The sequence below is a fragment of the Octopus bimaculoides genome, chromosome Z, assembly GCF_046866305.1.
Source record: "Octopus bimaculoides isolate indiv1 chromosome Z, ASM4686630v1, whole genome shotgun sequence".
Lineage (NCBI taxonomy): Eukaryota > Metazoa > Mollusca > Cephalopoda > Octopoda > Octopodidae > Octopus > Octopus bimaculoides.
The window spans coordinates 37,059,033-37,084,977 of NC_142944.1; the positions used below are offsets into that span (position 1 = coordinate 37,059,033).

The window sequence follows — 25,945 nt, forward strand, 5'->3', positions numbered from 1 at the left end:
GTTGTTAGGAACAAACTCCTTCCCATAAAATTAAGATCTAATACTCCATTTTGGGGAAAGGTGTGCTTGATTCTATCAACCATACCCCTCTCCCTAGCACTTGTTTTATGTACTTCAGTTTACCCAAAAAGATAATCAATCTTGGCAGGATCTGAACTCGAGATGTAATTAAATAATGAAAGGCATTCTGTGTCCAATGTTCTACCAATTGTGTAATAGCATTAACTGTCTTAGAAAATGTGTTTGTGTGTGTGTGCACATGTGTGTTAGTGAGAATGTGTGAATGAGAGTAAGAGAGTGTGAGTGTGTGTGTGTGTGTGTGTGTGTGTGTGTGTAATTTTGTTTTCAAATCCTAGGGAGCTCACTTTTAGAAAGAGATATTTTCTAAACTACAATTACGCTTCTTTTTTTTTGTCATACTGAGAAAAAGAAAATAATCTGTACAACATTTAACAGCACCAACAACAAGATTAAGACAAACTAAAGATATTTCTTGTTTCAATTGAACAAAAAAAAAAAATAATAATAATAATAAACACACAAAAAAGAAAATTAAAAAAAAAAAAAAGTGAAATACAACATTATTTACATCTCATTTGAAACATCAGAGGTATTTTCCTCTTCCCAAGAAATTTTCAGAGGATTTATGATGACAACTGATTTTTAACCATAACAAGAAGTCAGAGTTTAAAAAAAAAAAAAAAAAAATTTTTTTAAATGTCGACATTCAATATCTGTTGAAGCAGACAAAAAAGAAATGTATTTAAAATCCACAAGGTTTCAGATATCCATAACATCATCTTCAGTTGAAAAGTAAGACTTATAAATGTTTGATGTGTCTTGCACAGAGGTAAATGGTAGTAAACTGTAATAGAAAAGATAACAAACAAATTAAAATAAACATAATGCAATTTATTTTTAATAGTATCAGTGAACATATAACAAGCAACCTATAATCAGAGAGAGAGAGAGAGAGAGAGAGAGAGTGTGTGTGTGTGTGTGCGCACAGCATGCGCGCACATGCGCAAAAATGCTAAGCAGGAACTCTACACTATATATAACCAGTGTAACCTCAGGGGTGTACAAGAGATATAGTATCATCAAAAACAGGACTTCGTACAAGCAGATATGCTAGAGTATTTAGTTGTAGGTACACTTATGAAATAAACTTTTTGAAATACTCAGAAGGCTCCTTATAATTAATTGACAGGATCTGTTACCTAAGTGATCTAATTAACAGTTAAGAAAAGTGATCTAATTAACAAGTAGCCAAAGTATAGAGTGTAATAGGCTTAAGGAGTTATTACTTAAATTGATGACAAAGGATCTCTGCCTTTCACTGTGTCTGAGGTGTGATATTACATAACAGCTAAACATTATCACGGAATGTGTAATGGTTGGATAACAGAAATGAGGCCAGCATGGTTTGCAGGACATGTAATGTTAGTGTAAATGATGGGTAAGGAAAAAACTGGGTATAAGAGGGATGTGATGTTGAAAGAGAGTAGACAATACAGCATGGATATGTTATGTGAAGAGACTGTAAGAAAAGCTCTGTCCGACAACATACACAGAAAAAAGAAAAATTTCAATTGACAACATTACTTTATCCATGAATAATTAAAATTAGTTAAGTACAAGCATTAGTTGATCTACTCACCTAATATCTGGAAAATTTAAGGCACTTTTCGGTAATTCCTCCTGAGTTGGCTGGTCTTGGGTGATGTTGTTACTAGGAAAAGTATTTTCAGGAGATTGTTTTACTACATTAGCCAAAACATCTGGTGGCCGCCACAATACCACATCTAGGCAAGGTTTTGGTGTTGAAATACTAGAAGAACAAAGATCAGAAACACCAACTTATGTGCTGTTACGAGAGATTAAATCAGCACATTTCATTACTCTTTAATACAAATAATGTTTATTATTTAGATCCTATATTTATCAACAAAATACATGTAGACAATACAAGTTGTATGATTAATTACATTAAATTAATGCAACTTTATCTTTAAAAATTCATACAACTTCTTTTAAATGTACTCTGTTATTTTTGGTTGAATTAAAATTTTGACATTTAAAATGATTGATATTTTTAAACTGATTTTCAAAAAAAACAAGCTTTTTCTTATAGAAAAAAAAAAGGTTATTTCAGAAATTCTTTCAAATATATATATATATGTATATATATGTATGTGTACTCACATACACACACATGCTTGCAAATATGCAAAGACGAGCACAGTTTGTTTAAATAAATTCTATTAAATTTTATATTTAATGCTCTTAAGAAAATCCAAGCAAAAAAAATTTCTACCAGTTAAGTAAAACTGCGAAACTGAACTATCTTTAAAATATTTCAAAGTGCAAAGAGATTCATTTAAGGAAAGAATAGAGTAAAGAAAAAAAATTAAAAAAATAAAAGTTAAAATAAACTTATAAAAACAAAGTCCCAATAATTTTAATGTCTTTATTAAACAAAATAAGATTTTTAAATTTTGCAATAATTTTTTTTTTTCTCATGTTGTAGGGAGAAAATCCTGAGACTCACATTTCTTCAATAATTTTCCTTGGCAAGACATTTTTGGGAGCTAGTATATCCTTGCTAAGGTCTTCCCAAATATGAAGAGACCTTTTTGTTTTATTTTCAGAGCTTTCATTTTCATCTTCATCAATTCTAGAATTTAAGAAAATGTAACAACTTTAATTTCAAGAATATTACCAAGATTCTTACTAAATAGTCATATTTTAGTATTTATAAATTTTCCTCTGCTTCATAAACTATTTCAGAGAGAACTACATATCACCAGATTGTAACTGTTGTTTAACCCCAGATCAAAAATGTTCCAGTCATGACCTTCCCATATTTTTCTTTAACTAGAACTACACTGACCAGTTTTTTAACAGCAATGTTTGATTTTTGAGGGAGATTTGATTGTTATTTCTTACAGGGCAACCAGCATTCTCATTGGTTTGAGACTTCAGTCACAGATGGAAGAAAATGAAAAGAGTTTAACCCTTTAGTGTTCGCATTATTCTGCCAAAATTAATGCTTTTTCATCTACATTGTTTTGAACTAATCATACATTATCTTGTAGCTATGAGATTTTGATGAGGTAGCTGTTAATTTTTAAAACAATATTGTAGGGTTGGTATGAGAGACCAGATCTGGCCAGTTTGAACATAAAACAGGCAGAATACTTTTGGCCGGATATGGCCAGTTTAAATGCTAAAGGGTTAATAGTTCACATTCTCTAGCAGTAGACCTTACATGAGACTAAGACATCTTTAAATGTCTCTAGCTATTACAATGTATTATAGAAAAAGATATGGTGCAAACAAGTGTAAATAGTGAGAGCATTGGATATCTGATAAGTGTTTCAATAATTTCTGCAACACAATTTCAACTCTCGCAACAATATTGTAATTTGGAGAGGAATGTGTTCCACCACATGATTTGCTGTAGATAGACTGTAGGAAGATCACATTGTTCCTTGGTGCTTCAATAGCTCATTTGGTTAAAAGATTCACTCACATTATACTTGCAAATGTTCAAAAACGAAGAGAAAGACAAAAGAAAAGAAATAAGATGTGAGGGGGGTTAAGAGAAGCTAAGGATTAAAAGAGAGTGAGTGAAGGGGGAATGTGAAAGTAAAAACAGCCATCGATGAAGAGTGAAGTAGCGACTGTGCTATACACATTTACAGAGCTGCAGTAGTTAGGAGGAAAGGTGTAAGTAAACTGATAACTACAAAACTATAGACCATCATCATCATCATACATTCATTATCCATCCTGCCGTGGCTAGATAGCTAAACAAAAACCAAGACTGGAGGATCATATCTTGCAACAATGTTTCAGTTTTGGTATTCTAAAGCTGAATACCCCACCTAGCCCCAAGCACTTCATAGATGCATTGGGTCCTTGAGCAAGGCACCATTTCATGTTGCTCGAGTTCACTCAGCGACAAAAATGAGTAGTACCTGTATTTCAAAGGGCCATTCTGTGTCACAATGGTACTATAGAAATTACCTTGCCTTTGGCAAACTTTAAGAACCTTCTCAAACATTGCGCTGTCTTTCTCACATGACTAAAGGGCTCCTACAAAAGAATGATGAGCTTAGGTGAGATGTCCAGAGCAGTAATAGTATGAACAGGAGGAGATTCATTGTGAAGGTGCATGGCTTAGTGGTTAAAGTATTCAGCTTTCAATTGCAAGGTTATGAGTTCAATTTCTCAATGGAGCAAGACACTTTATTTCACGTTGCACCAGCCTACTCAACTAGTAAAAATGAGTAGTACCTCTATTTCAAAGGACCAGCCTTGTCACACTCTGTGTCACACTGAATCTCTTTGAGAACTATGTTAATGGTACACGTGTTTGTGGAGCATTCAGCCACTCGCATGTTAATTTAACAAGCAGGCAGTTTCATTGATCAGACCAGCAGGAACCCTTGGTGTTGTAACCAATGGAGTACCAGAGAGAGAGAAAACAGCATGGCTGCGTGGTTAATAGGTTTGCTAACCACCCACTCCACTTAGGGTTTGATCCTACTGAACAGACACGTCAGCTAGTGTCGTCTACAATAGCTGCTGGCTGATGACCAAAGCCTTGTAAGTCAATTTGGCACATGGAAATAGTGTGGAAGCCCATTGTATTAAGCAAGGTGTTTGTTTATTCGATCATCACATGTGCACTAAGTATAAACAAAAGCCACCATCATTCATTTACAATCTTCTGCAAAAGCATGTCCAACTATTGAGCTCTTTGTTGGTTGTTTGAAAAAAAAAAAAATAAAACAGCAGAAATGATATCTTAGATGAAAATAGGTAAGGGTTGGTAATAGGAAGAGCAAGAACTTATAATGTAGACCTTTGGTGATATGCTGTGCTTGAGAAGACCCATCAAGCCAAATGAGATCACAGTCGTGGCTGATGCCAGTATTGCGTAACTGACAAGTAAAAAGCACCCTTTGAACAGTGGGCCTCACAGAGGTAGTTACAAGTGACGGAGACCTTTGGTGATATACTGTGCATGAGAAGACTTGCACACATGCTGACGAGAGGTAAAAAGCACCCACTACATTCTTGGAGTGGTTGGCATTAGGAAGGGCATCCAGCCATAGAAACCATGTGAAATCAGATCGGTACTTGGTACAGCTCCCCAGCTTACCAGTTTTCAGTCAAGCTACCCAACCCATGTTAGCATGGAAAACAGACGTATGATGATGATGAATGAAAAGGAATTAAATGTTACAATGTTATCTTCTACATTTTTGCCAACCTGTTGAACATGGTACATAGATCATAACAGATAATAATATTTTATATAAATACAGTTACAATACATGAATGTCAATAAATATGACTGAAATAAGCTTACATATCTTGAACAACACTCCGGGGATTTCTAGTTTTAGTTTTTAAGACATTACTGCTTTCATCCATATCTGCTAAACTAGTATCTGACTTGTTTCTGAAAAAGAATTGTATAATAATGCATAATAAAATGCCCAGAACAATCAAGGTTACTTACTGGAAATCAACATAGTCGAAGGGAAACTACATAGGAAGCAGAATGTAATAAAGCCATTAAGCTGCCATAAGCTAACTGTAAAAAATAAATGTGTTTGGGTGTATAATACATTCTTTTACTAGTTTCAGTCATCTGACTGTGGCCATATGCTGGAGCAATACAGTCAAGAGTTTTATTAAATTACATTCCTCTACAGAGGATATTTTATTTACCTCTATTCATAAAACGACAGAATTTACTTCGATTTAGATCACTTTTTAAGGAGTGACCTCCCCTTGGAAAACAATGTAGTTACAAACACAAACGTACAAATTATTGAAGCATCTCTTGTTTTCACACAACTAGAAAGGGTGAAGAAAGATGACAAGTTGTTTACTGGAGAAGTGACAACACTTGTAGCAGCTGCTAGAGTACAAATGTAAACAAACATACAGTGTGCGCACGCACACAATTGACTTCTTTTAGTTCATATCTACTAAATTCACTCACAAGGATCGGAGATATAACAGAAAACATAAGTCAAAGGTACTCTGCAAATGGGCCTGAAACCGAAGTTACACTGTACGGAAGTAAACTTCTTAACCACACTGCCACGTCTGAGTTACTTGCATGAGAGTGGGTGAGTGAGTGTGTGTGAGAAAGAGAGAGAAAGTGAGTGAGTGTGTGTATGTGTGAGAGAGAGAGAGAGAGAGAGTGTGCGTGTGTGCGTGCATGAGTGTTTATGTATGTGTGTACATATACTATATATATATATATATACAGGTGACATGCTACATGCTGGACTTTCCATATGATCCTCTCCCACATATTCCTTCCTTGGTACTTCTTTAAATCCAACTGTTATCCTCCATTCACATCACATCTGTATCTAGCCTTCCCTCAGTTTGCCTTCTGTCATATATGCACACTAACATTACACGTCCATGCAGAGAATGCCTAACTTACTTCTTGCCATCCTCATTATAGATAATCTCTGTATAAAAAGGTCTTAAACGTAAAAGATTTTCAAAATAATGGTTTCAAAGGAATTTTATCAGATAGTTAAAACAACCTCTAAGAGTAACATTACAGAAACAAGAATTGAAGCAAAATTACACAATATGATTTTGTGTGGCCTAATGATTAGTGTTGAATTTAGGATTGCAAGATCATGGTTTCGACTCCAAGACTGGTATTTGTGTTCTTGAGCAAAACACTGCAAACACTGAGTGTTCCAGTTCACTCAGATGTAAATGGGTAACTTTTGTGATGAAGTGGCATACAAGGGCAAGATTGTGACTCAGAAAAACCACCCGAATGGAGGTCTTGCAAGTGATGTTTTGAGTTCAGCACTTGAAAGGATGAACGTTACAACCCATACTGTGAATCCTGGCTGATTGGGAATTGCTGTTCACTTAGAAGGTTGGCTGATTGATTGATGACACAATCAACTTCATTTGAGTCAACTGTCAGTGACGGGAATAATAATGATTTCTAACTTCGGCAAAAGAAGTTACAAATTTGTAGAAAAGATACATGAAGTTAAATCCATTCTCATATGACCAGTATTCATCGACCCTAGCAGAAAAGAATTTTAATTGAGAAATAGAGAAACAAAATTTAATACAGGTCGTTGTTGACTTATGACCTACCTAACTTACAACCGATCAACTTTACGACAATTGGCATGCCAGCTCCCGACAGCAATAATAACTGGTCCAGTTGAAATCTAATGGGTTTAATTTCTTAGAGGCAACCTCGTATTTGTTTATGGATGATGTCAACTAACAAATGCTTCCCCTACGTTTGGTTATCAATCGCCACCGTGTAGGATGACTATCCTGTTGTGGAGACATTGAGGCAACCTCGTATTTGTTTATAAGACAACTGCTTGAAACTCCGAAATTTTTGACTAACACCAATATAATAATATAATACAGAATGCTGTGTGACTTTTACCTGAGAATGTACCTTAAGAGTGTAAAAATATACAGGCCAACTTACAACCAAATCGTCTTACAACCAGTCAGTCAGAACCAATTGTGGTTGTAAGTCGACGATATGTAGCTCAGTACTGAAGTAATAGTGCCTGTTTGTGATGGCAATACTTCTGGTCTGTGAATATCCAGTGCGTGCCAGTATGGAGAAGCAGATATAAATGCCACTGCCATGCTCCTAGCAATAATTGATTCTTAGATAAAAACAAAATCACCAATTTAGAGGGTGGAAGGATTGATCTACAAAAAAGATCAACCCAGAACAATAAAGGTACTTATACTCTAACAATTCTGGCAATTCAGCAGCCTTCCAAGCAATAATAATTCTTTCCACTATCTACTACTACCTCTACTACTAAAATAATAAGAAGAATCCTTTCTACTATAGGCAAAGGCTGGAAATTTGGGGAAAAGGAGCTAGTTGATTACACTGACCCCCAAAGCTCAACTGGTTACTTATTTTATCGACCTCATAAAGTGAACCTCAACAGAATTCAAACTCAACACAAAGACTGATAAAATACCACTGAGCATTTTGTCCAGAATACTAACAATTCGGCCAGCTTGCTGCCTTAATAATAATAATAATAAACTCACTCAAAGATGATTTCATAAATTTATTCTATCAATAGATATATTAAATGATAAAATATAAACTTACTCTTTTGTTTTATTCATTGCCTGCCAGTGGCTGATATTTTCTGAACGTTGTTCATCTTGGGAAAAGTCACACATTGATGATCGGGATAAGCAAGAATATGAATCTGGGCTAATGGATAGCTCTTGTAATTGGCGAGCTACTTTCTCTTCTGACAGACAGACTTTGTTGGGAGGTATCTGGAACCTGAGGGAAAAAAGAAATATAAATTACAGAGTGATAAAATGGACAGCAGGGAGGAAGGTGATGGCATGGTTTAACATCAATAGAATCATGTTAAGATGAAAATTATTTATTACCCCTGCCTTAGCAAAGGCGGAGGTATTGTCTTCAGTAGTGTTTGTTTGTTTGTCCATGGACAAAATATCTCAAGAACTGCTAGATGAATTTGGATGAAATTTTCAGGTATGTTTGGCCTCGTGACTGGCATGAACTGATTAGATTTCGGGATCGATTTCATACCAGACAAGGATTCTGGAATATTTTGCCAGTTTTTATTTTTTTTTTACTTAATTTTTGAGAGCAGTCGGGTTCATTTTTAGTATTCTCGTTTGTGAGAGCAGTCGAGTTTATTTCAAATATTCTCATTTTAAAAATCATCTCTGGCTAATCGTTGAGATGACGGTGTTGCCTTGGCAGAGGTTTGCGCACTCTGAGTGCTCTTATTATTATTTTGTTTATTTTGCCACAAAATGTATTTGTGTGTGTGTGTGTGTGTGTGTGTGCATGCGCACATATAAAAGGACCCAAAACAATTACATTTAACAATTACTGTATTCCTCAGTGGTAAGAATTTCTTCACCCCTTTAAATTGCAAAGATTTTCTCATGCACCCTGCTAGAGAAAGTTTATAATTTTCATGAGCCAATTTTAACCATTGGGGTAAATTGAACTCTTGTATATGAGCTCTGCAGAATATAAAACAAATTTAGTCAAGATTATACACACACACACATGTATAAGTATGTATTAAACAAAAATGAGCTAAGAGAACTTAGAGTGGCCAGTGGTATGTATTTGAAAAAAAACAACAAAAAACACACAAATACAGATATATCAAATACCATACAACATAAATTCTTGATTTATTAAAATTATCTGTGCCTCTGGCAGATTTATAATTACCCATGGCAATCAAAACGACCTCCATATGAAAAGAGGAGGTAATCTTAAGATTTTTGACAAAGCACATGCTTGTCTGAAGATAAGTGGACATCATCATTATCATCACTATCCAGTTTTCCATGTTTGTATAGCTCACAAAAAATAGTTTAGAATTTTTCTTTAAGCAGCTTCCCTTCCTTTTGCCAACCTCACTCATTTCCAAACACTATGATATTTTCCCACATTTTCATGGAAGACTAAAAACAAAGGACATAGCTTGTACAGCAGTGAAGCTTGTTTATAACTGTTGTGTGATGTTAAGGCAAGGAGACAAACACAATAAATGTATACAGTTCAAATTTACAGAAAACAAAAGACGAAGACAGGTGAAGAAACAAGCAGGTGTATTAGGAAGAATGGAAAAAAATCTTTGATGTATTTCGAGCCAATACTCTTTGACAAAGGATTGAGAGGAAAAAAATAGAGAACGAAAAAAAGCATCTAGGGATTAATGGTTCAACACATATATATATATACACACACACACACACATATAGATATATATATATATGTCTGTACATTGTGTATGCACACATATATACATACATGATGGGCTTCTTACAATATCCATCTATCAAATCTACTCACAAGGCATTGGTTGGTCTGAGGTTATGGCAGAAGGCACTTCCTCTGGGAGCTTCACAATGGGACAGAACCCAAAGCCACATGGTTGGGAAGCGAACTTAACCACATAGCCATACACACACACACACACAAAAAAAAACATTATACAGATATATATTTACATAGCCAATGACTGGTGTAGCAATAATCATTGTGAACTGCTACAAGGGAAAAGATGTTTCAGAGAGAAGAAATGAACAAGAATCAAAATGTCGGACAAGGATATGAAAGCCAGAGTCATAACAGAACTGATCAGTAGCAGAGTTAGTCCTTGATGAAATGTAGTTTAGTTGTATGCTTGGAAGAGGTACCATAAATGTAATCTTCCTAGTAAGAAGCTACAGGTAAAATACTTGTCTAAGAGTAAACCAATTTTTATGGCATTTGTTGACATGGAGAAGGTATTTAACAGGGTGCTACATACAATAATTTGGTGGTTACTTAGGAAAATAAATGTAAACAAATGGCTTGTGAGGGGTACACAAGCTATGGACAAAGAAACAGAAAGTAAAGTAAGAGTCAATGATTTCAGTGATGAATTTCTTGTGAAGGTAGGGGTCCAGTTCTCAATCCTCTGATATTCATCTTCCTTCTACAGGCCATCACAGAGGCATTTCTGTTACTATATTTCTGTTAAAATATACTACCATTGTTTTCAATTAATTTTGAAAATAATGAAGAGCTTAATAAAATAATTGTCATTATTAAGCTGGTGTTTGAAATATAAATTAACATGAAATTTTGGAAGATTTTAATGCAGATCAATTTAGAAAAACTAGTTTGTCTCATAGAACTAAGGGCTGTTTCAGGTGGATTGGTAACAAAAGGGTTTATGCAAACTCCTATTTGTAGATATCTATTGAGGAATTAGAGAGGAAACTCCAAGCATGGAAGCTAAACCTACACAATTGATAGGCATCAAGGTAAACTTAGCAAAGATGAAGTTTTGGTAAGCAGGAAAGTAGACAGGACTCAAGTACCTTTAGGGGAATGGCACAGTAAAGTGTGTGTGTGTGTGTGTGTGTGTGTGCAGGCGTATGTTAAACAATCTCTTGATTCATAAATTATATGAACATTTCTACTCTGATATCTGTGTTAATATTAAAAGCAATCTGAAAAAAAAGTTCCTTAAATTTCTGGGAGTTGATGTGGTCTTGCATATAGCAAATTGATTTAGCTGTCACACACAAATGAGTTGAGAACAGGGCTCAATCTAATTGACAACCATCCTACCCTCAAAAAGTTGCTGGCATTGTACCAAAATTTGAAACCCCCATCATCATCATCACCATCTTCCAAAGATTGAAAACTACAAGTGTAAAAAGTGTAATTTAATCTCACATTAATTAATTGTTGTTTGTACAAAATGCATCAGCTGAATGCTATTTAACAAATATTATATGATAGCAGCATTTAACAATAATAAATTTTGTACATATTTTCTCCAAAATAATATCGGAATAAAATTCTGGGGGTGGACATTTGATGCCAAAATAATTAATGTATCATTAAATTACACCATCATGCTATTAAATTTTTATTGTGAAACCAAAGAATTAATCCAAGACATTTGTCTCATTCCAGGATGTCTGAAGAAATACTGAATAAAAGGACATGGTAACACTCGTAGCAATGTCTCCAACACTTGTCCTGTCTGCTACATAGATTTTAATTTGAATTTACAAATATTTAATCAAATAATCATCTAAAACAACATTGAAAATCACTTGAATGGATAAACACACATGCACACACCATGTGTATATGAATAATGAATAATGATAGTAATAATATACTTGTGATAGTTAGGGAAACATTTAACATTGTCAAAAACTATCCCATCCACACCCTACAACCAGGTGCTTGTCTTTCACTCTTAATCAACTAGTCAAGCTTTATTTCTAGTCTCTCTTCATCAGCCACCACTGTATCTCACCTGCTAGACCCTGCACTTAACAATTTTGTGATCCATCCTCTCCAGAACTTCAAATTATCTGGAATTGTCTTCCTGCAGATGCGAATGAACAACCAATCCCAGTAATATCAAAAGACGTGAGTATTACCTTCGTTTCTTTAACAGTTAAATAAATACAACACAAAAATATTTCATAACCCAAAAGTAAAAAGATGAAATAATGCAGGACAACAACCAAAACAAACATAGCTGGTTAAGCAGAATGCATAAGTTTCAAGTGATTAGATGTTAATATATTTTCACAACTGAAAATATAATTAAAAATCAAGCAGGAGTAGCTGTGTGGTAAGTAGCTTGCTTACCAACCACATGGTTCCGGGTTCAGTCCCACTGCGTGGCACCTTGGGCAAGTGTCTTCTACTATAGCCTCGGGCCAACCAAAACCTTGTGAGTGGATTTGGTAGACGGAAGCTGAAAGAAGCCCGTCATATATATGTATATACAGTAAAGGAATAGGTAGTAACTCTATAAGATGTACCCGGTGCAAGCTATGGACACATAAGAGGTGCAGCAATATCAAAGGCAGATTAACTACAAAGTTAGTCTTTGTGTGTGGCAGATGTTCAGGTGCAATAAACACTGTAAACAAACAGGAAACAACTTCTATCTCATTCCAGGGAGAAAAACTAGAGGTAGTTGATAGCTTCCGCTATCTGGGTGACCAAGTTAGTAGTGGGGGTGGGAGCGCTGAAAGTGTAACTGCTAGAATAAGAATAGCCTGGGCCAAGTTTAGAGAGCTCTTACCTCTGCTGGTGACAAAGGGACTCTCACTCAGGGTAAAAGGCAGACTGTATGACGCATGTGTACGAACAGCCATGCTACATGGCAGTGAAACATGGGCTGTGACTGCTGAGGACATGCGTAAGCTCGCAAGGAATGAAGCCAGTATGCTCCGCTGGATGTGTAATGTAAATGTGCATACCCGTCAGAGTGTAAGTATCTTGAGAGAAAAGCTGAACATAAGAAGCGTCAGTAGTGGTGTGCAAGAGAGACGATTGCGCTGGTTTGGACATGTGGTGAGAATGAATGAGGATAGCTGCATGAAAAAGTGCCACTCCCTAACAGTTGAGGGAACCCGTGGAAGAGGTAGGCCCAGGAAGACCTGGGCTGAGGTGGTGAGGCAAGACCTTCGAACATTGGGCCTCACCGAGGCGATGACTACTGACCAAGACCTTTGGAACTGTGCTGTGCGTGAGAAGACCCGGCAAGCCAAGTGAGATCGTTGCCAGTGCCCCTGGACTGGCTCTTGTGCGGGTGGCACATAAGATGTACCATCCTGAGCGTGACCGTTGCCAGTACCGCCTGACTGGCCTTGTAGGGTTCTCGAGCGAGATCGTTGCCAGTGCCCCTGGACTGGCTCTTGTGCGGGTGGCACATAAAAGACACCATTTCTAGCGTGGCCGTTTTCGTGCGGGTGACACGAAAAAGCACCCACTACACTCTCTGAGTGGTTGGCGTTAGGAAGGGCATCCAGCTGTAGAAACTCTGCCAAATTAGATTGGAGCCTGGTGTAGCCATCCGGTTGCACCAGTCCTCAGTCAAATCGTCCAACCCATGCTAGCATGGAAAGCGGACGTTAAACGATGATGATGATACATATATATGTGTTTGTGTCTGTGTTTGTCCCCCCACCATCGCTTGACAACCGATGCTGGTGTGTTTACGTCCCCGCAACTTAGCAGTTCAGCAGTAAGAGACCGATAGAATAAGTACTAGGCTTACAAAGAATAAGTCCTGGGGTCGATTTTCTCGACTAAAAGCGGTGCTCCAGCATGGCCGCAGTCAAACGACTGAAACAAGTAAAAGAGTAAAGAGTAAAAGAGTATTTATTCCTCTCATATCATTATCATCATTTGACAATGATTTTACCATAGATTGAATGTGTCACATCACTATTTAAAGTCTGTATCATCTGGTATATGCAGAAAGATAAACTCAGCCAACTTTGGTGCTTCCAGTATGTTTTATACAGAACTGGCATATTCCATCATGCCACTAGCATTATAGATTGTCCCATGCAGACAACCTAGAGTGTCCCATTTACTTTGGAGTTACTGTCACAGGTGGGTAATCTGTGGTGTCTCAATTGTAGCCATAAAGTTACAGATTACACAATGGTACACTCACTATGCATGAAAGATACTTTGATATATGGGACAGATGGAATAGCTCCTTTTCTATCATTTCTTATATTATTCTAGATGGTTTAAGGTAAATTTAAGAAATCACTTGAGATTAATTTAATTTATTATTATTGGTTTCAAAACATACATTATATTTCTTTGCAATATCAGTTGACATACTTCATGAATTGCTATTATTTAAAAAGATTAGTAACCAAGCCAATGAATTACCTTATATAGTCACTCTACAGACAAACCAAAATCTTTCTCAAATCATACCTTACTGTCTTAAGAGAGGAAGATCTTGTAATATGGTCCTAGATATACACTGCCTTATAACAAAATGAGGTGTCAAGGCTAGAATAGATCTGCTCTGTGCTGAATTGGGATTAAACATCAACAATAGTGACCATAGTTCAGTTTTCAACTGACAAAAAATATAGAGGTAAATATATACATATAAATTATACAATGTGCCCTAATATTTTATTACAATCCTCTATCATCATTTATACATTTTAATTGTTATTTACATGGACCTTGTTACTATCACTGTACACAAGTACAACAGAATAAGACAAAAATATTTGCAGTCTGACTTTGAATAAAGTGACAATTATTTTCCCCTCTCCATAACTGAATAATTTTACTGTACTGTTTTATTTTGGCATTGCTAAGTATCTAAGAGAACCTCTTCTAGTCCTTATACTTACTCTACAGACACAGATGTTGATGATCTCCAAATGTTCAAACAGTATCTCACAACTGGAAAAAATTCTATCAAGCTAAAGAAATTCCACTGATTATGGTAAAAATCCACAAGGATTCAAAAGCACGTTGTAATTTCTGTTTTTCAAATAAAAACAGAGTGTAGGCATGACTGTCTAGTAAGAAACAGTTTCCAACCACATGGTGTCTGGTTCAGTGCCACTATGTAGCAGATTGGACAAGTGTTTCCTTCTGTAGTCCCAGGTCAACCAAAGCAAATTTGGCAGATGGAAATTATGTAGAAGCCCATCGTGTGTATGTGTGCAAAGTCACAAATGACAGAAATAGTTTGAACTTTTATTTAACAAGAAAAATCCTAATATCACGACAAATTGACTCGTGATATTAGGATTCTTTTTTATTGTTAAATAAAAGTTCATCAAAATATTTTTCTGTCATTTATGACTTTATACATTCATTATCCTTTTCTCTTGTATATTACTATATGGTTTGTACAATGATACAAGGAGCTTTTTTAATGAGTACTACCATATTACTCCAACCCATATATTCTCTCTTTCTCTCTCTCTCTCTCACACACACACACAGGTTCATATTGTAGAGATCAATTCAACCAATACATATATGATGGCAGTTTCTTTGTACTCCAAAAACCACAAGGAAAAGCAGCATGCTCTCAAGTGGGCATGTAAGCCAATCCTTGCTGCAGGGGTGTTCTTCCTGCCTCACAAAATAGTTTTAAAATGAGAGTCAGTCTACACAATCTGATCCCTCTTTTAGTCTTAAGAGGTCTTGGGGTTCTAAATGCAGTGGCTCAGCAGGCTAAGACAGCTGCATTGACCAGTAAGTTGTAGGTTTTACACTGAAGTGACCCTCTCCTAGGTGAATTGCCCTTAAGGACTGGAAAAATCCACCCATCATGCAGCTGCTGGAAAGGGTGTCAAAGAGGGTACCAGACCAACTGATGGACTCCACTCCTTGGTTTGTTACTGAGGTTGACACCCCTAGCTTTTTACTTTTCCCAAGGCACTCACATGCTAATTAACCCATAGCTGGGACCCTAAAAGGTCAGTGTAGACCTGCGAACAATAGTGACTAATAAGTGGTTCCATACTCATCAAAACCCTGGAATTCCCAAACCAGAGTCCCAGTACTGGATGACGCCTGAAGTCATACCCAAGACAAATATACATACATATATAGACATAAAAACATACATACAACTACACACACATACATACATCTACTTACACACCTACACATACACACACAGATGTAGCTAAGTTTGCGTCCTAACTGCATGATTTCAGGAATAGTTTGACTGTGTGCTACTTGGGCAAGTGTCTTCTACTATAGACCCAGGCTAATAAAGGCCCTGTGTGGATTTGAGAGCTGGAAACAGAGTGGAAGCCCATGAATATATACAAGAGAGTGGAGATACGTTTGTGTCACCCTGTTTTGACATTGCGTAGTAGTTGTAAATGAGTGTCATTGTCATACCAGCAGTGTTGTTCATTTTTGATATTCTATGGAAAACACACCTTAGCTTACTCTCTTTTACTCTTTTACTTGTTTCAGTCATGTGACTGCAGCCATGCTGGAGCACCGCCTTTAGTCGAGCAAATCGACTCCAGGACTTATTCTTTGTAAGCCTAGTACTTATTCTATCGGTCTCTTTTGCCGAACCGCTAAGTGACGAGGACGTAAACACACCAGCATCGGTTGTCAAGCGATGTTGGGGGGACAAACACACATATATATACACATATATATACAACGGGCTTCTTTCAGTTTCCGTCTACCAAATCCACTCACAAGGCTTTGGTCGGCCCAAGGCTATAGTAGAAGACACTTGCCCTAGGTGCCATGCAGTGGGACTGAACCCGGAACCAAGTTGTCGGTAAGCAAGCTACTTACCACACACCCACTCCTGCGCCTATTCCATTTTTAGCTTATTCAATTTTGCAACAAAATGCCTTAAAAATATGTCAGCATCATCATTTAATGTTCCATGCTGGCATGGATGGGACGATTTGACAGGATCCAATGAATCCTAGGATTGTGTCTGCTCTAGCATGGTTTCAATGACTGGATGCCTTTCCTAATGTCAAACACTCTAACCTGGATGTTGTTCTCATACCCCTAGTACAGGTGATGTTGTCATGCAGTTTGCAAGCCTACAAAACCTTAGGAGAAGAGCTTCATGGTAGCCAATGAGGGTTACAGTATGAGAGAAGGGGATGCTGCAGAGTTGTTTCTTGTCATAGAAGATGTACACGACAAACTCACATTTAGGAGAGAGAGCTAGGAATAATATAAACAGTAGCTGTGAAGAGACAAATAGCGGTGGTGGTGATGAGGTGGCTGCGGTCCCTCAAGGTGTAAGGATAGTACGAGTGAGTAGAGATACAGGAAACTAGCAGTGTGAGGAGGCAGGGGTTTGCAAGAGCGGCAAGCTGGCAGAATCGTTAGCACGCTGGGCGAAATGCTTAACGGTATTTCATTTACCGCTACGTTCTGAGTTCAAATTCCGCCGAGGTCGACTTAGCCTTTCATCCTTTCGGGATCGATTAAATAAGTACCAGATATGCACTGGAGTCGATGTAATCGACTTAATCTCTTTGTTTATCCTTGTTTGTCCCCTCTATGTTTAGCCCCTTGTGGGCAATAACGAAATAAGAGTGTCTGGAGTGGGGGCAAGAGATAGTGTTAAAAACAGTTGTATATCATGTAACAACGAAACCAAGTGGCATGCATCAATAAATACTGGTTTCAAATTTTGGCACAAGGCCAGTAATTTTGGGGAAGTGGGGCAAGTCAATTACATTGACCCCCAGTGCTCAATGGGTACTTATTTTATCAACCCCAAAAGAATGAAAGGCAAAGTCAACTTTGGCAGGATTTAAACTCAGAACATTAAGATGGACAAAATGCCTAGCAGCATTTTGTTCACCACTTTTGCATGTATCTCTAAATATCAATATATGTCAAGTGACTGTTTCATTTGAAGTGCTACTCATGTATCACAGAGGCTTACTCAAGACTAAGGCTACTTATTTGTTTAGCTATCATAGGTCTGCTCAAACCACACATGACTAAGACTATTCAATGATATCTTCATGTCGAAGATTCTGTGGAATCTATCTGAGATATGCAATAACAACAACAAAATCCATTGACAGAGTTCCTTTGTAATCAAGGCACTGAATGTAACAGCCAATTCTTTGATGAATTCTATGCAGTCATTCAACCTACCAAAGAGTAAATACCAACTCTCTCTAAGCAAATTCACCAAAGTCTTTAAAATGATGACCACATTTCAAACTTGTAAATCTTAGAATAAAATATTCTTAGACTAGGAGAGACAGAAGGATCATGGAAGAAAATGAACATGGAACGTTTATTTTTTAAGCTTAAAATAAACATACTGGACCTCTATCTAAATGTCAAAAATTGCTGAAATTGAGGGTCACTGATATTGAGACAGTAAACTCTTTACTACAGGTTTGCTATGCAGATGCTGTCTGGGAGATATTCCACAAATAACTGGCTCGTTTCTACTATCTTTGCTCAATTTATCATTTTAAACAGATTCATTGGAATGTATTATGTATTGTAGTAAATATACATACACACACACATAATATATATATTAGTTATATTTTAGGATGGTCTCTTTTTTCTTTGCCAAATAAACACACACTCTATATACTTGTTCTTCACTTCAGCCTTACTATTATTTTTATTTTAGCGTCTTGTCTGAAATCTTTCATCACACATCCTGTGACCTCTTCAGCAACTCTCCATCCCATATGTCTCCTCGTGTGTGTGTGTGTGTGTGTGTGTATGTGTATAGATACATGCACGCACACACTGCAATCAAAAGTATCTAGACATCCACTGATAATGAAGTACAAGTTTGGGTTACCCTCCATCAGGAACACTGACAGTCAGTAAGTGTTGGCCCACCCTTAGCCTTGGTAACAGCCTCCATTCTTGCAGGCATACTTTCAAGGTGGTGGATGGTTTCCTAGGGAACGACAGCCCATTCTTCAGAGTGCCAATATGAGCAAGGATATCAATGTGGGTTGGTATGGCATTCAAAAACATCTCAGAGATGTCCGATAGGATTTAAATCAGGACTCCACACAGGTCAGTCCTTTAGTGGGATGCTGTTGTCAAACCACACCCCTACAGCATGGACAGGTGCTTGGTCATGTTGAAAGACGTAATGGTCATCCCTGAACTGGTCCTTGACAGTAGGCAACATGAAAGTGATTAGAACGCCAGTGTAAGCTTGCATCATGGCAGTGCCAAGTAAAGCAACAAGAGGGGCCAAGCCCTCTCCAAGAGAAACACAACCACACCATGACTCCACCACCGCTGAATTTCAGTTGGCACTATACAGGCTGGTGCACATTCACCACACACTCACACCCTACCATTGGATCGCCACATTGTGTACCATGATTCATCACACTACACAACAGTTTCTCACTGTTCTGTAGTCCAGTTTTGACGCTCTTTACACCACACGAGGCGGCGTTGGGCATTTGTCTATATGATGTGCGGTTTATGGGCAGATGCTCAGATCCTGCTGAAGTTTGCAATTTCTTTGTGATAGACAATTATGCTACATGACCCTCTTCAACACTCAACAGTCTCTAGGAGTTAACATGGAAGCTTGACCCGAATGCTTTTGGGTTGTATACATCCCTTCGCATTTCCACTTCACTATTACATCAGAAACAGTAGACCTAGGGGATGTTCAGGAGGGTTGAAATCTCATGCACAGGTTTATTAGACAAGTGACATTTGACCTCATTGAAAGTCCGTTAGTTCCAAACAGCATCCCATTCTGCTACTTAGCGCTACTGAGATCGTTGACCATGTGTTCCATTTGATTCACTGTGTCACCCTCTCTGATAAACACACATTTTGCAGGGTGTCCAAATACTTTTGATCATATAGTCTATATATAGTGTACATGTACACACACACACACACACAGGGGTCAATATTTGTCTTCTCCTTAAATGTCTGCATCTTTTCTCTCCTTCAGCTATGCTGTGTGAGGGCCATGGTGGTACAACCCACGATGCCCATTTCTAGCATGAAATGAAAATTTGAGCTAGTGGGTAGCAGCCTGTTATCTAGCATGCAATGAAAACTCTTAAAAAAATAAATAAATCATGAACATAGACGTTAATGTGCTGTTAGCCATGAACAATTAATAAAATAGATTTATGTGCATGTGTTTTTGCATGTGCATGTGATGTGAAGTGCATCATAAGGATTTGTAAGAAATCCTCAAACTATTAAGTCCCTCACGCCAAAGTTTTTCCAATTATTTTTTATCATTCATCACAGCAAGTTCGTTGCCAGTCCTGCTGGACTGGCTCCTGTGCAGGTGGCACGTAAAATACACCATTTTGAGCCTGGCCGATGCCAGTACCGCTTGACTGGCCTTCGTGCCAGTGTAATGTAAAAGCACCCACTACACTTTCAGAGTGGTTGGTGTTAGGAAGGGCATCCAGCTGTAGAAACTCTGCCAAATCAGATTGGAGCCTGGTGTAGCCATCTGGTTTCACCAGTCCTCAGTCAAATCGTCCAACCCATGCTAGCATGGAAAGCAGATGTTAAACAATGATGATGATGACTTCTGGATCAATGATAAATGTACAAAATTCTCGTCCACTGACTAAACACCACCATGCTCCTTGTACCTAGATTAAATCTTGTAATATAATATAGAACTAAAGATGGAAATATTCAGTCAAGAGTTTGTTTTGTCAGTTTCAACACACAACCAAAAATCTGGGGAAAAGAATACAAAGCTGAAATTCAAACACAAATCGGGAAACAGACAGCAAAATATTATAAATCTGACATTCAGATTTCCATTTTACTTCTTTATCATGACTTATTAAATTTCAATAAGGCCTTGGAATTTTTTTTTTTTTTTTTTTATTAATTAAAAGTCCATCTCCATTTCAAGTAAAAACAGTGAATCCAACAATTTGAAATTTCAAAACAAAAAAAAATATAAAATTTAATTTTACATCTGTCTTCATAGTAACAAAATAACGACAACAATTAAAATTAATTACAAAGCTTACATATCTGTTTCTTCATACATATCTGTTCCTCTTCTCTTTGGTCGCCGAGGAGAGCAGCTACATGAAGGTTTTGGATCATTCCTGGAATAGTTTCAAGAGACCAAAAATCAATAACCAGTTACAATTTAGCTTTTTTAATGAGCAAAACACTGATTTTAGATTTCAGTGCCCACTACCACACTAAATGTTAGTTGGTATTGAGTGGTTTTACCCATTTGGAATCAATAATATATGTGCTGGAATAAGCACAGGACATATTTCATATACAATAGGGTATTTTCTCTTTCTGCAAACATGTACCTTTCGTACCAAACCATTGCTAGAGGGTTCATGTACCAGTTAAAAATAGCAACCAAATTTGTCATCAAATCACACCTTACTATTGTAGAAGGAAAGGACCATCGGGATAATGTAGACATTGATGTACCTAAACAGACAGCATGGTCACAAGCAGAATACATCTGATCATTAGTTTGCTCAATCATGGATGATCTGTGCCTAAATGACATACACAATCCTACAAGAGAATCTGTGTGGTAACTCAACAAACAAGAAATAGCAACTAATCATCCCTCAAAATCACACTGTCTTCAAAAGCAGAGGATATTAAAGAAACTATAAACACACAATCCTTGAACAAAAAAAAAGACTGGATGTACCTCTGTTGAATCAGCTGCCCGAGGATTAAACAACACCACCGCCATACCCAGTTCATATATTCTTATAATACTTGAGAATCAGTTAGAGCAGGGGTTTTCAAACTGTGGTCCGCGGACAGCAAATACTTTTTATGGGCAATTTGATTTTATATATGTTTTTTAATCGAAATCTTTTAATTGACAATAAACCTATCTGTTAAATACTGTTAAATAAATAAATGTAAAAATATGTTATTTTAAGCAAATATTTATGTATAAATTTCATAAGCATTTATAAGGGGGTCCCTAAGGTAAAGCCTGAAATATAAAGGGGCCCGCAAGTCAAAAAGTTTGAAAACCCCTGAGTTAGAGAATAATACTTCAAACGTATCAGTGTGTCAGTAAGCATTTATACAGTCACAACTGGAACAAGGTCTGCTCAATCAGAGCTGACACAAAGTTTAGTAACAACAAGCAACAAATCCTTGAGTGTCTTTAGCACCACCATAAATATGTAGACTGACTGTTCCTGTAGAACCATTGACAAACAAAATATTGCATACCAGCAAAGGCTGTTATAAGTAAACCCTGCCCACTTTCTTGAAACTGAACTTAGTTATGACGAGAGCAAAGAAACGGTCAATCACTAAGATTAATGTCTAATGCCACATACCCTATAACTACTAAATGTTAGCCTTAAACATTAATGTCAGTGAGGTTAATGAATAATGTTACCAAAAAGTAAATCTCAATGTTAGTATTCATCATTTCCATTCTGCTGCCCTACACTATCAGATATCTCTTATTTCACCCACTCACTCCTGGCACCACTGCCCCACTCATTCCTACCCAGCTCATACCCTGACACTTCATCACTATTTATATCACTTTCCATTTCCCACTCAACCACCTCTCTTCTAAAATGTGAATAGTCATACATTATTTACATTGAACGGATATGTATCCTCATTTTGTTTATTGTTACCACAATGTTTCGGCTGATTTATTCTGTGTAAGAGTCACTCCTCTACAGCAAGAAACCTGTTCTACTCTGGCCCTTTCCTTTCGTTCTTGACCCCACCCCTATATTCTTTATTCTCCAAGCATAAAGTTCCCGTACCCACTCAAGGTTCATAATCTTGCAAGCTACATCATAACTTTACCAATTGCTGGTGGCATGATGGAAAAAAAAAAAAAAACAACATACCCATGCTTACCAACCACATGGTTCCGGGTTCATTCCCACTGCATGGCACTTTGGGCAAGTGTCTTCTACTATAGCCTTGGGCCGACCAAAGCCTTGTGAGTGGATTTGGTAGACGGAAACTGAAAGAAGCCCATCATATATATGTATATATATATATATGTGTGTGTATATGTCTGTCCCCCCAGCATCGCTTGACAACCGATGCTGGTGTGTTTACGTCCCCGTAACTTAGCGGTTCGGCAAAAGAGACCGATAGACTAAGTACTAGGCTTCCAAAGAATAAGTCCCGGGGTCAATTTGCTCGACTAAAGGTGGTGCTCCAGCATGGCCACAGTCAAATGACAAACATGTAAAAGAGTAAAGAGTACAATGTTGCGGTAACAACAAACAAGAGGAGGATACATATCCGTCCAACGTAAATAATATAAATAATGTACAGGATATCTTATCTTTAAAATATAGAAATCTGAATAGTCATGTCACTCCTCTACAGCAAGAAACCTGTTCTGCTTTGGCCCTTTTCCTTTGTACTTTATCCCTCTATACTCTTTATTCTCCATGCATAAAGTTCCCCCTCCTGCTCAGGATTCATAATCTTGCAAGCTACATCGTAATTTCACCAATTGCTGGTGGCAAGAAAAAAAAAAACACCCAATACAAACTGTTGAGTAGTTGGTATTAGGAAGTGCAATCAACCATAGAAACCATGCCAAAGCAGACACTGAAGTACACTGCAGTCTTTGGGCCCATCGGATCCTGCCAAACCACTCAACCCATGGCAGCATGAAACAAGACATTAAATGATGATGATATTAACATTAAGCATTTATTTCAGTGAGAATAATGTTTAATACTACCAATAGTATATCTTGTTACTGTTAGTATTAAAAATGAAAAGCTTTATAAAACAAAACGTCTTTACATAACTTAGAAAATGTCAGTCTTTGCATAGGAGCAACTTTTCTTTCCTGATGAACTTATTTTTACTATGGCTTAGTGGTTACCATGTTGTATCTGTATGGATTCAATTCCCAGATTGGGCAGCATACTGTTTCCTTGAATAAGGCACTTCGTTTTACATTGCTCCAGTGTACTCAGTTGAAAATGAGTACCATCCAAGTGCTGATGCAATACTTTCTCCCTTCAGCTGGATGTTCTACCAGGTTATGGGCAGAGAGGGTAGTATATATCCTTGAAACTATACAACCATTTAAAACAAAGCATTATTTGGTCATAGATGCTTTCATATAGTGGTCCGTAGTTTGTTTGCTTTTGAAAATATAATGTAAACACCTTGACCGCGAAGCAAGAATGGAAGCTGTGACTTACAGAAAGGATCTTTGAGTGTATCTGAAATGACAAACTTACCAATAAATGACCAACAATTCAACATGCTAGCTTCACAGTTATTGAACCTCGTGCTATATTAATAGCAGCCAAACATCTGCCAATATTGTTGGGTGTTAGAGACAAGAAATTATAGCACAATATCACCACCACCTCTCTTGTTCTCTCTCCTTTCAACTGGGGTAAACATGTATTTCTTCTACAGCAAGACCCCAGTTTCTGTCCCTGTCATACTTGAACCTCTCAACTGACACAAAACCACTTCAATACCAAACTACCGCTAAAAGGATTTTTGTGTTGCAAAGTTACTTGGTGACTTACTGTTGCTGATGCCATGTAAAATCCAGTCCACTCTGTAAAGTGGTTGGCATTTGGAAGGGCATCTAACCATAAAAAACCATACCAAAGCAGACCTCACCAGTGTTGGTGTCACTTAAAAACCACCCAGTCCATCTGTAAAGTGGTTGGTGTGGGAAGGGCATCCAACCGTAAAAACCATGTCAAAGCAGATCTTGTTAGTGTTGGTATCACATAAAAAGCATCCAGTCCACACTAACATAGTTGGTGTTAGAAAGGGCATCCTGCCATAAAAACAATGCCAAAACAGATAATAGAGCTTGGTACAGTCCTCGAGGTGCAGGCATGACTGTGTCATTAAGAAGTATACTTTGCAAGCACTCGGTTTTTTGGTTCAGTCCCACTTTGCAGCACTTAGGCAGGTTATCTTATGCTATAGCCTCAAGACAATCAATGCTTTCTGAGTGAATTTGGTAGATGAAAACTGTGTGGAAGTTCATCATGTGTGTGTGTGTTTATCTATGTCTCCATACCTTGGCAGTTTGGCAAAGAAACCCGATATAAAAAATAAGTACTGAGGTTGATTTAACCCTTTAAAGCAGTGCCTCAGCATAACTGCAGTGCAATAACTGAAGCAAGTAAAAGATAAAAGGATATAATTGAGTTAATGAGGGCAACTTAATGGTTACTTAACTCGCTAGAAGGCAAAATTCCAAAACCATCACACAATAACATGTTGCATGGATCAGTTGTAGATATCTTTAACAAGTGCAATAGTCATGGTTGGAGGATTTTTTTATAAGGCTTATGGATCAGAGCCTACCCAGGGCTAAAAGAATATTCTAAGCACACAAGTTTGCACACTGTCATCCAACACGTTAGAAAAAACAGCCAAATTTCCCTCAAAAATACATTACATAATATAGCTAAAGATATACTTTCTCTGAATAAAATACAGATGTGTCATATCAATATTGACCCATGGCTAACTAACAACCATTAAGCAAACTAAATCATTCCAATATTTATGTGAAGACACTGGAACCTGTAGGAAGCCTAAGTGACTGCATGGTACAGCAGTTTGCTGTTATACACATGCTTAAACCTCCTGTAGTCTTTAATGTAGGCAGTGCAGAGTTGTAGGAGACTTGAGTGTGTGCATGACATTGCAGTCTGCTGTCTTATGTACATAACACACAGTAAGGTGTAATGTTGTCCGCCTGTCATTTGTGGTTTGCATATGTGCATAGCACAGCTGTCTGCTGGCTTCATGGATACATGACACTGCAGTGCATACATGTTTAGACAGACAAACAGATGGGTTAAGTGCTACAAATAGAGGAAATAGAATTCAGTACACAAAGTGGAGCAAATTTATTTATTGGTTGTAAGGTTAATAGTCAAGGAACCACAGCTTTATGCATACTACTTACATAGTTTGATAAATACTTTACACTAAACTCTCAGCTTTTGAGTCACTTATGTAGCTCTACAACTAATAAAAATTATATACCAATAAAAACCCATGTAATTTGCACACCTGTGTAATTTA

General features: G+C 37.2%; 1 protein-coding gene across 1 annotated transcript in view; it reads right to left on the minus strand.

Annotated features, from left to right (window-relative positions):
• Positions 1–25,945, minus strand: part of LOC106872838 (uncharacterized) — a 37,914-nt gene that overhangs the window by 454 nt on the left and 11,515 nt on the right. The window contains exons 2-7 of the mRNA XM_014919971.3: positions 20,905–20,985; positions 8,174–8,356; positions 5,384–5,476; positions 2,552–2,677; positions 1,661–1,831; positions 1–865 (exon numbers count right to left, since the gene is read on the minus strand). The exon at positions 1–865 is cut by the window's left edge and continues 454 nt beyond it. Of these exons, the coding sequence (XP_014775457.1) occupies positions 781–865; positions 1,661–1,831; positions 2,552–2,677; positions 5,384–5,476; positions 8,174–8,356; positions 20,905–20,985 (739 nt within the window). The 3' untranslated portion in view covers positions 1–780. The remainder of the gene's footprint in view (positions 866–1,660; positions 1,832–2,551; positions 2,678–5,383; positions 5,477–8,173; positions 8,357–20,904; positions 20,986–25,945) is intronic.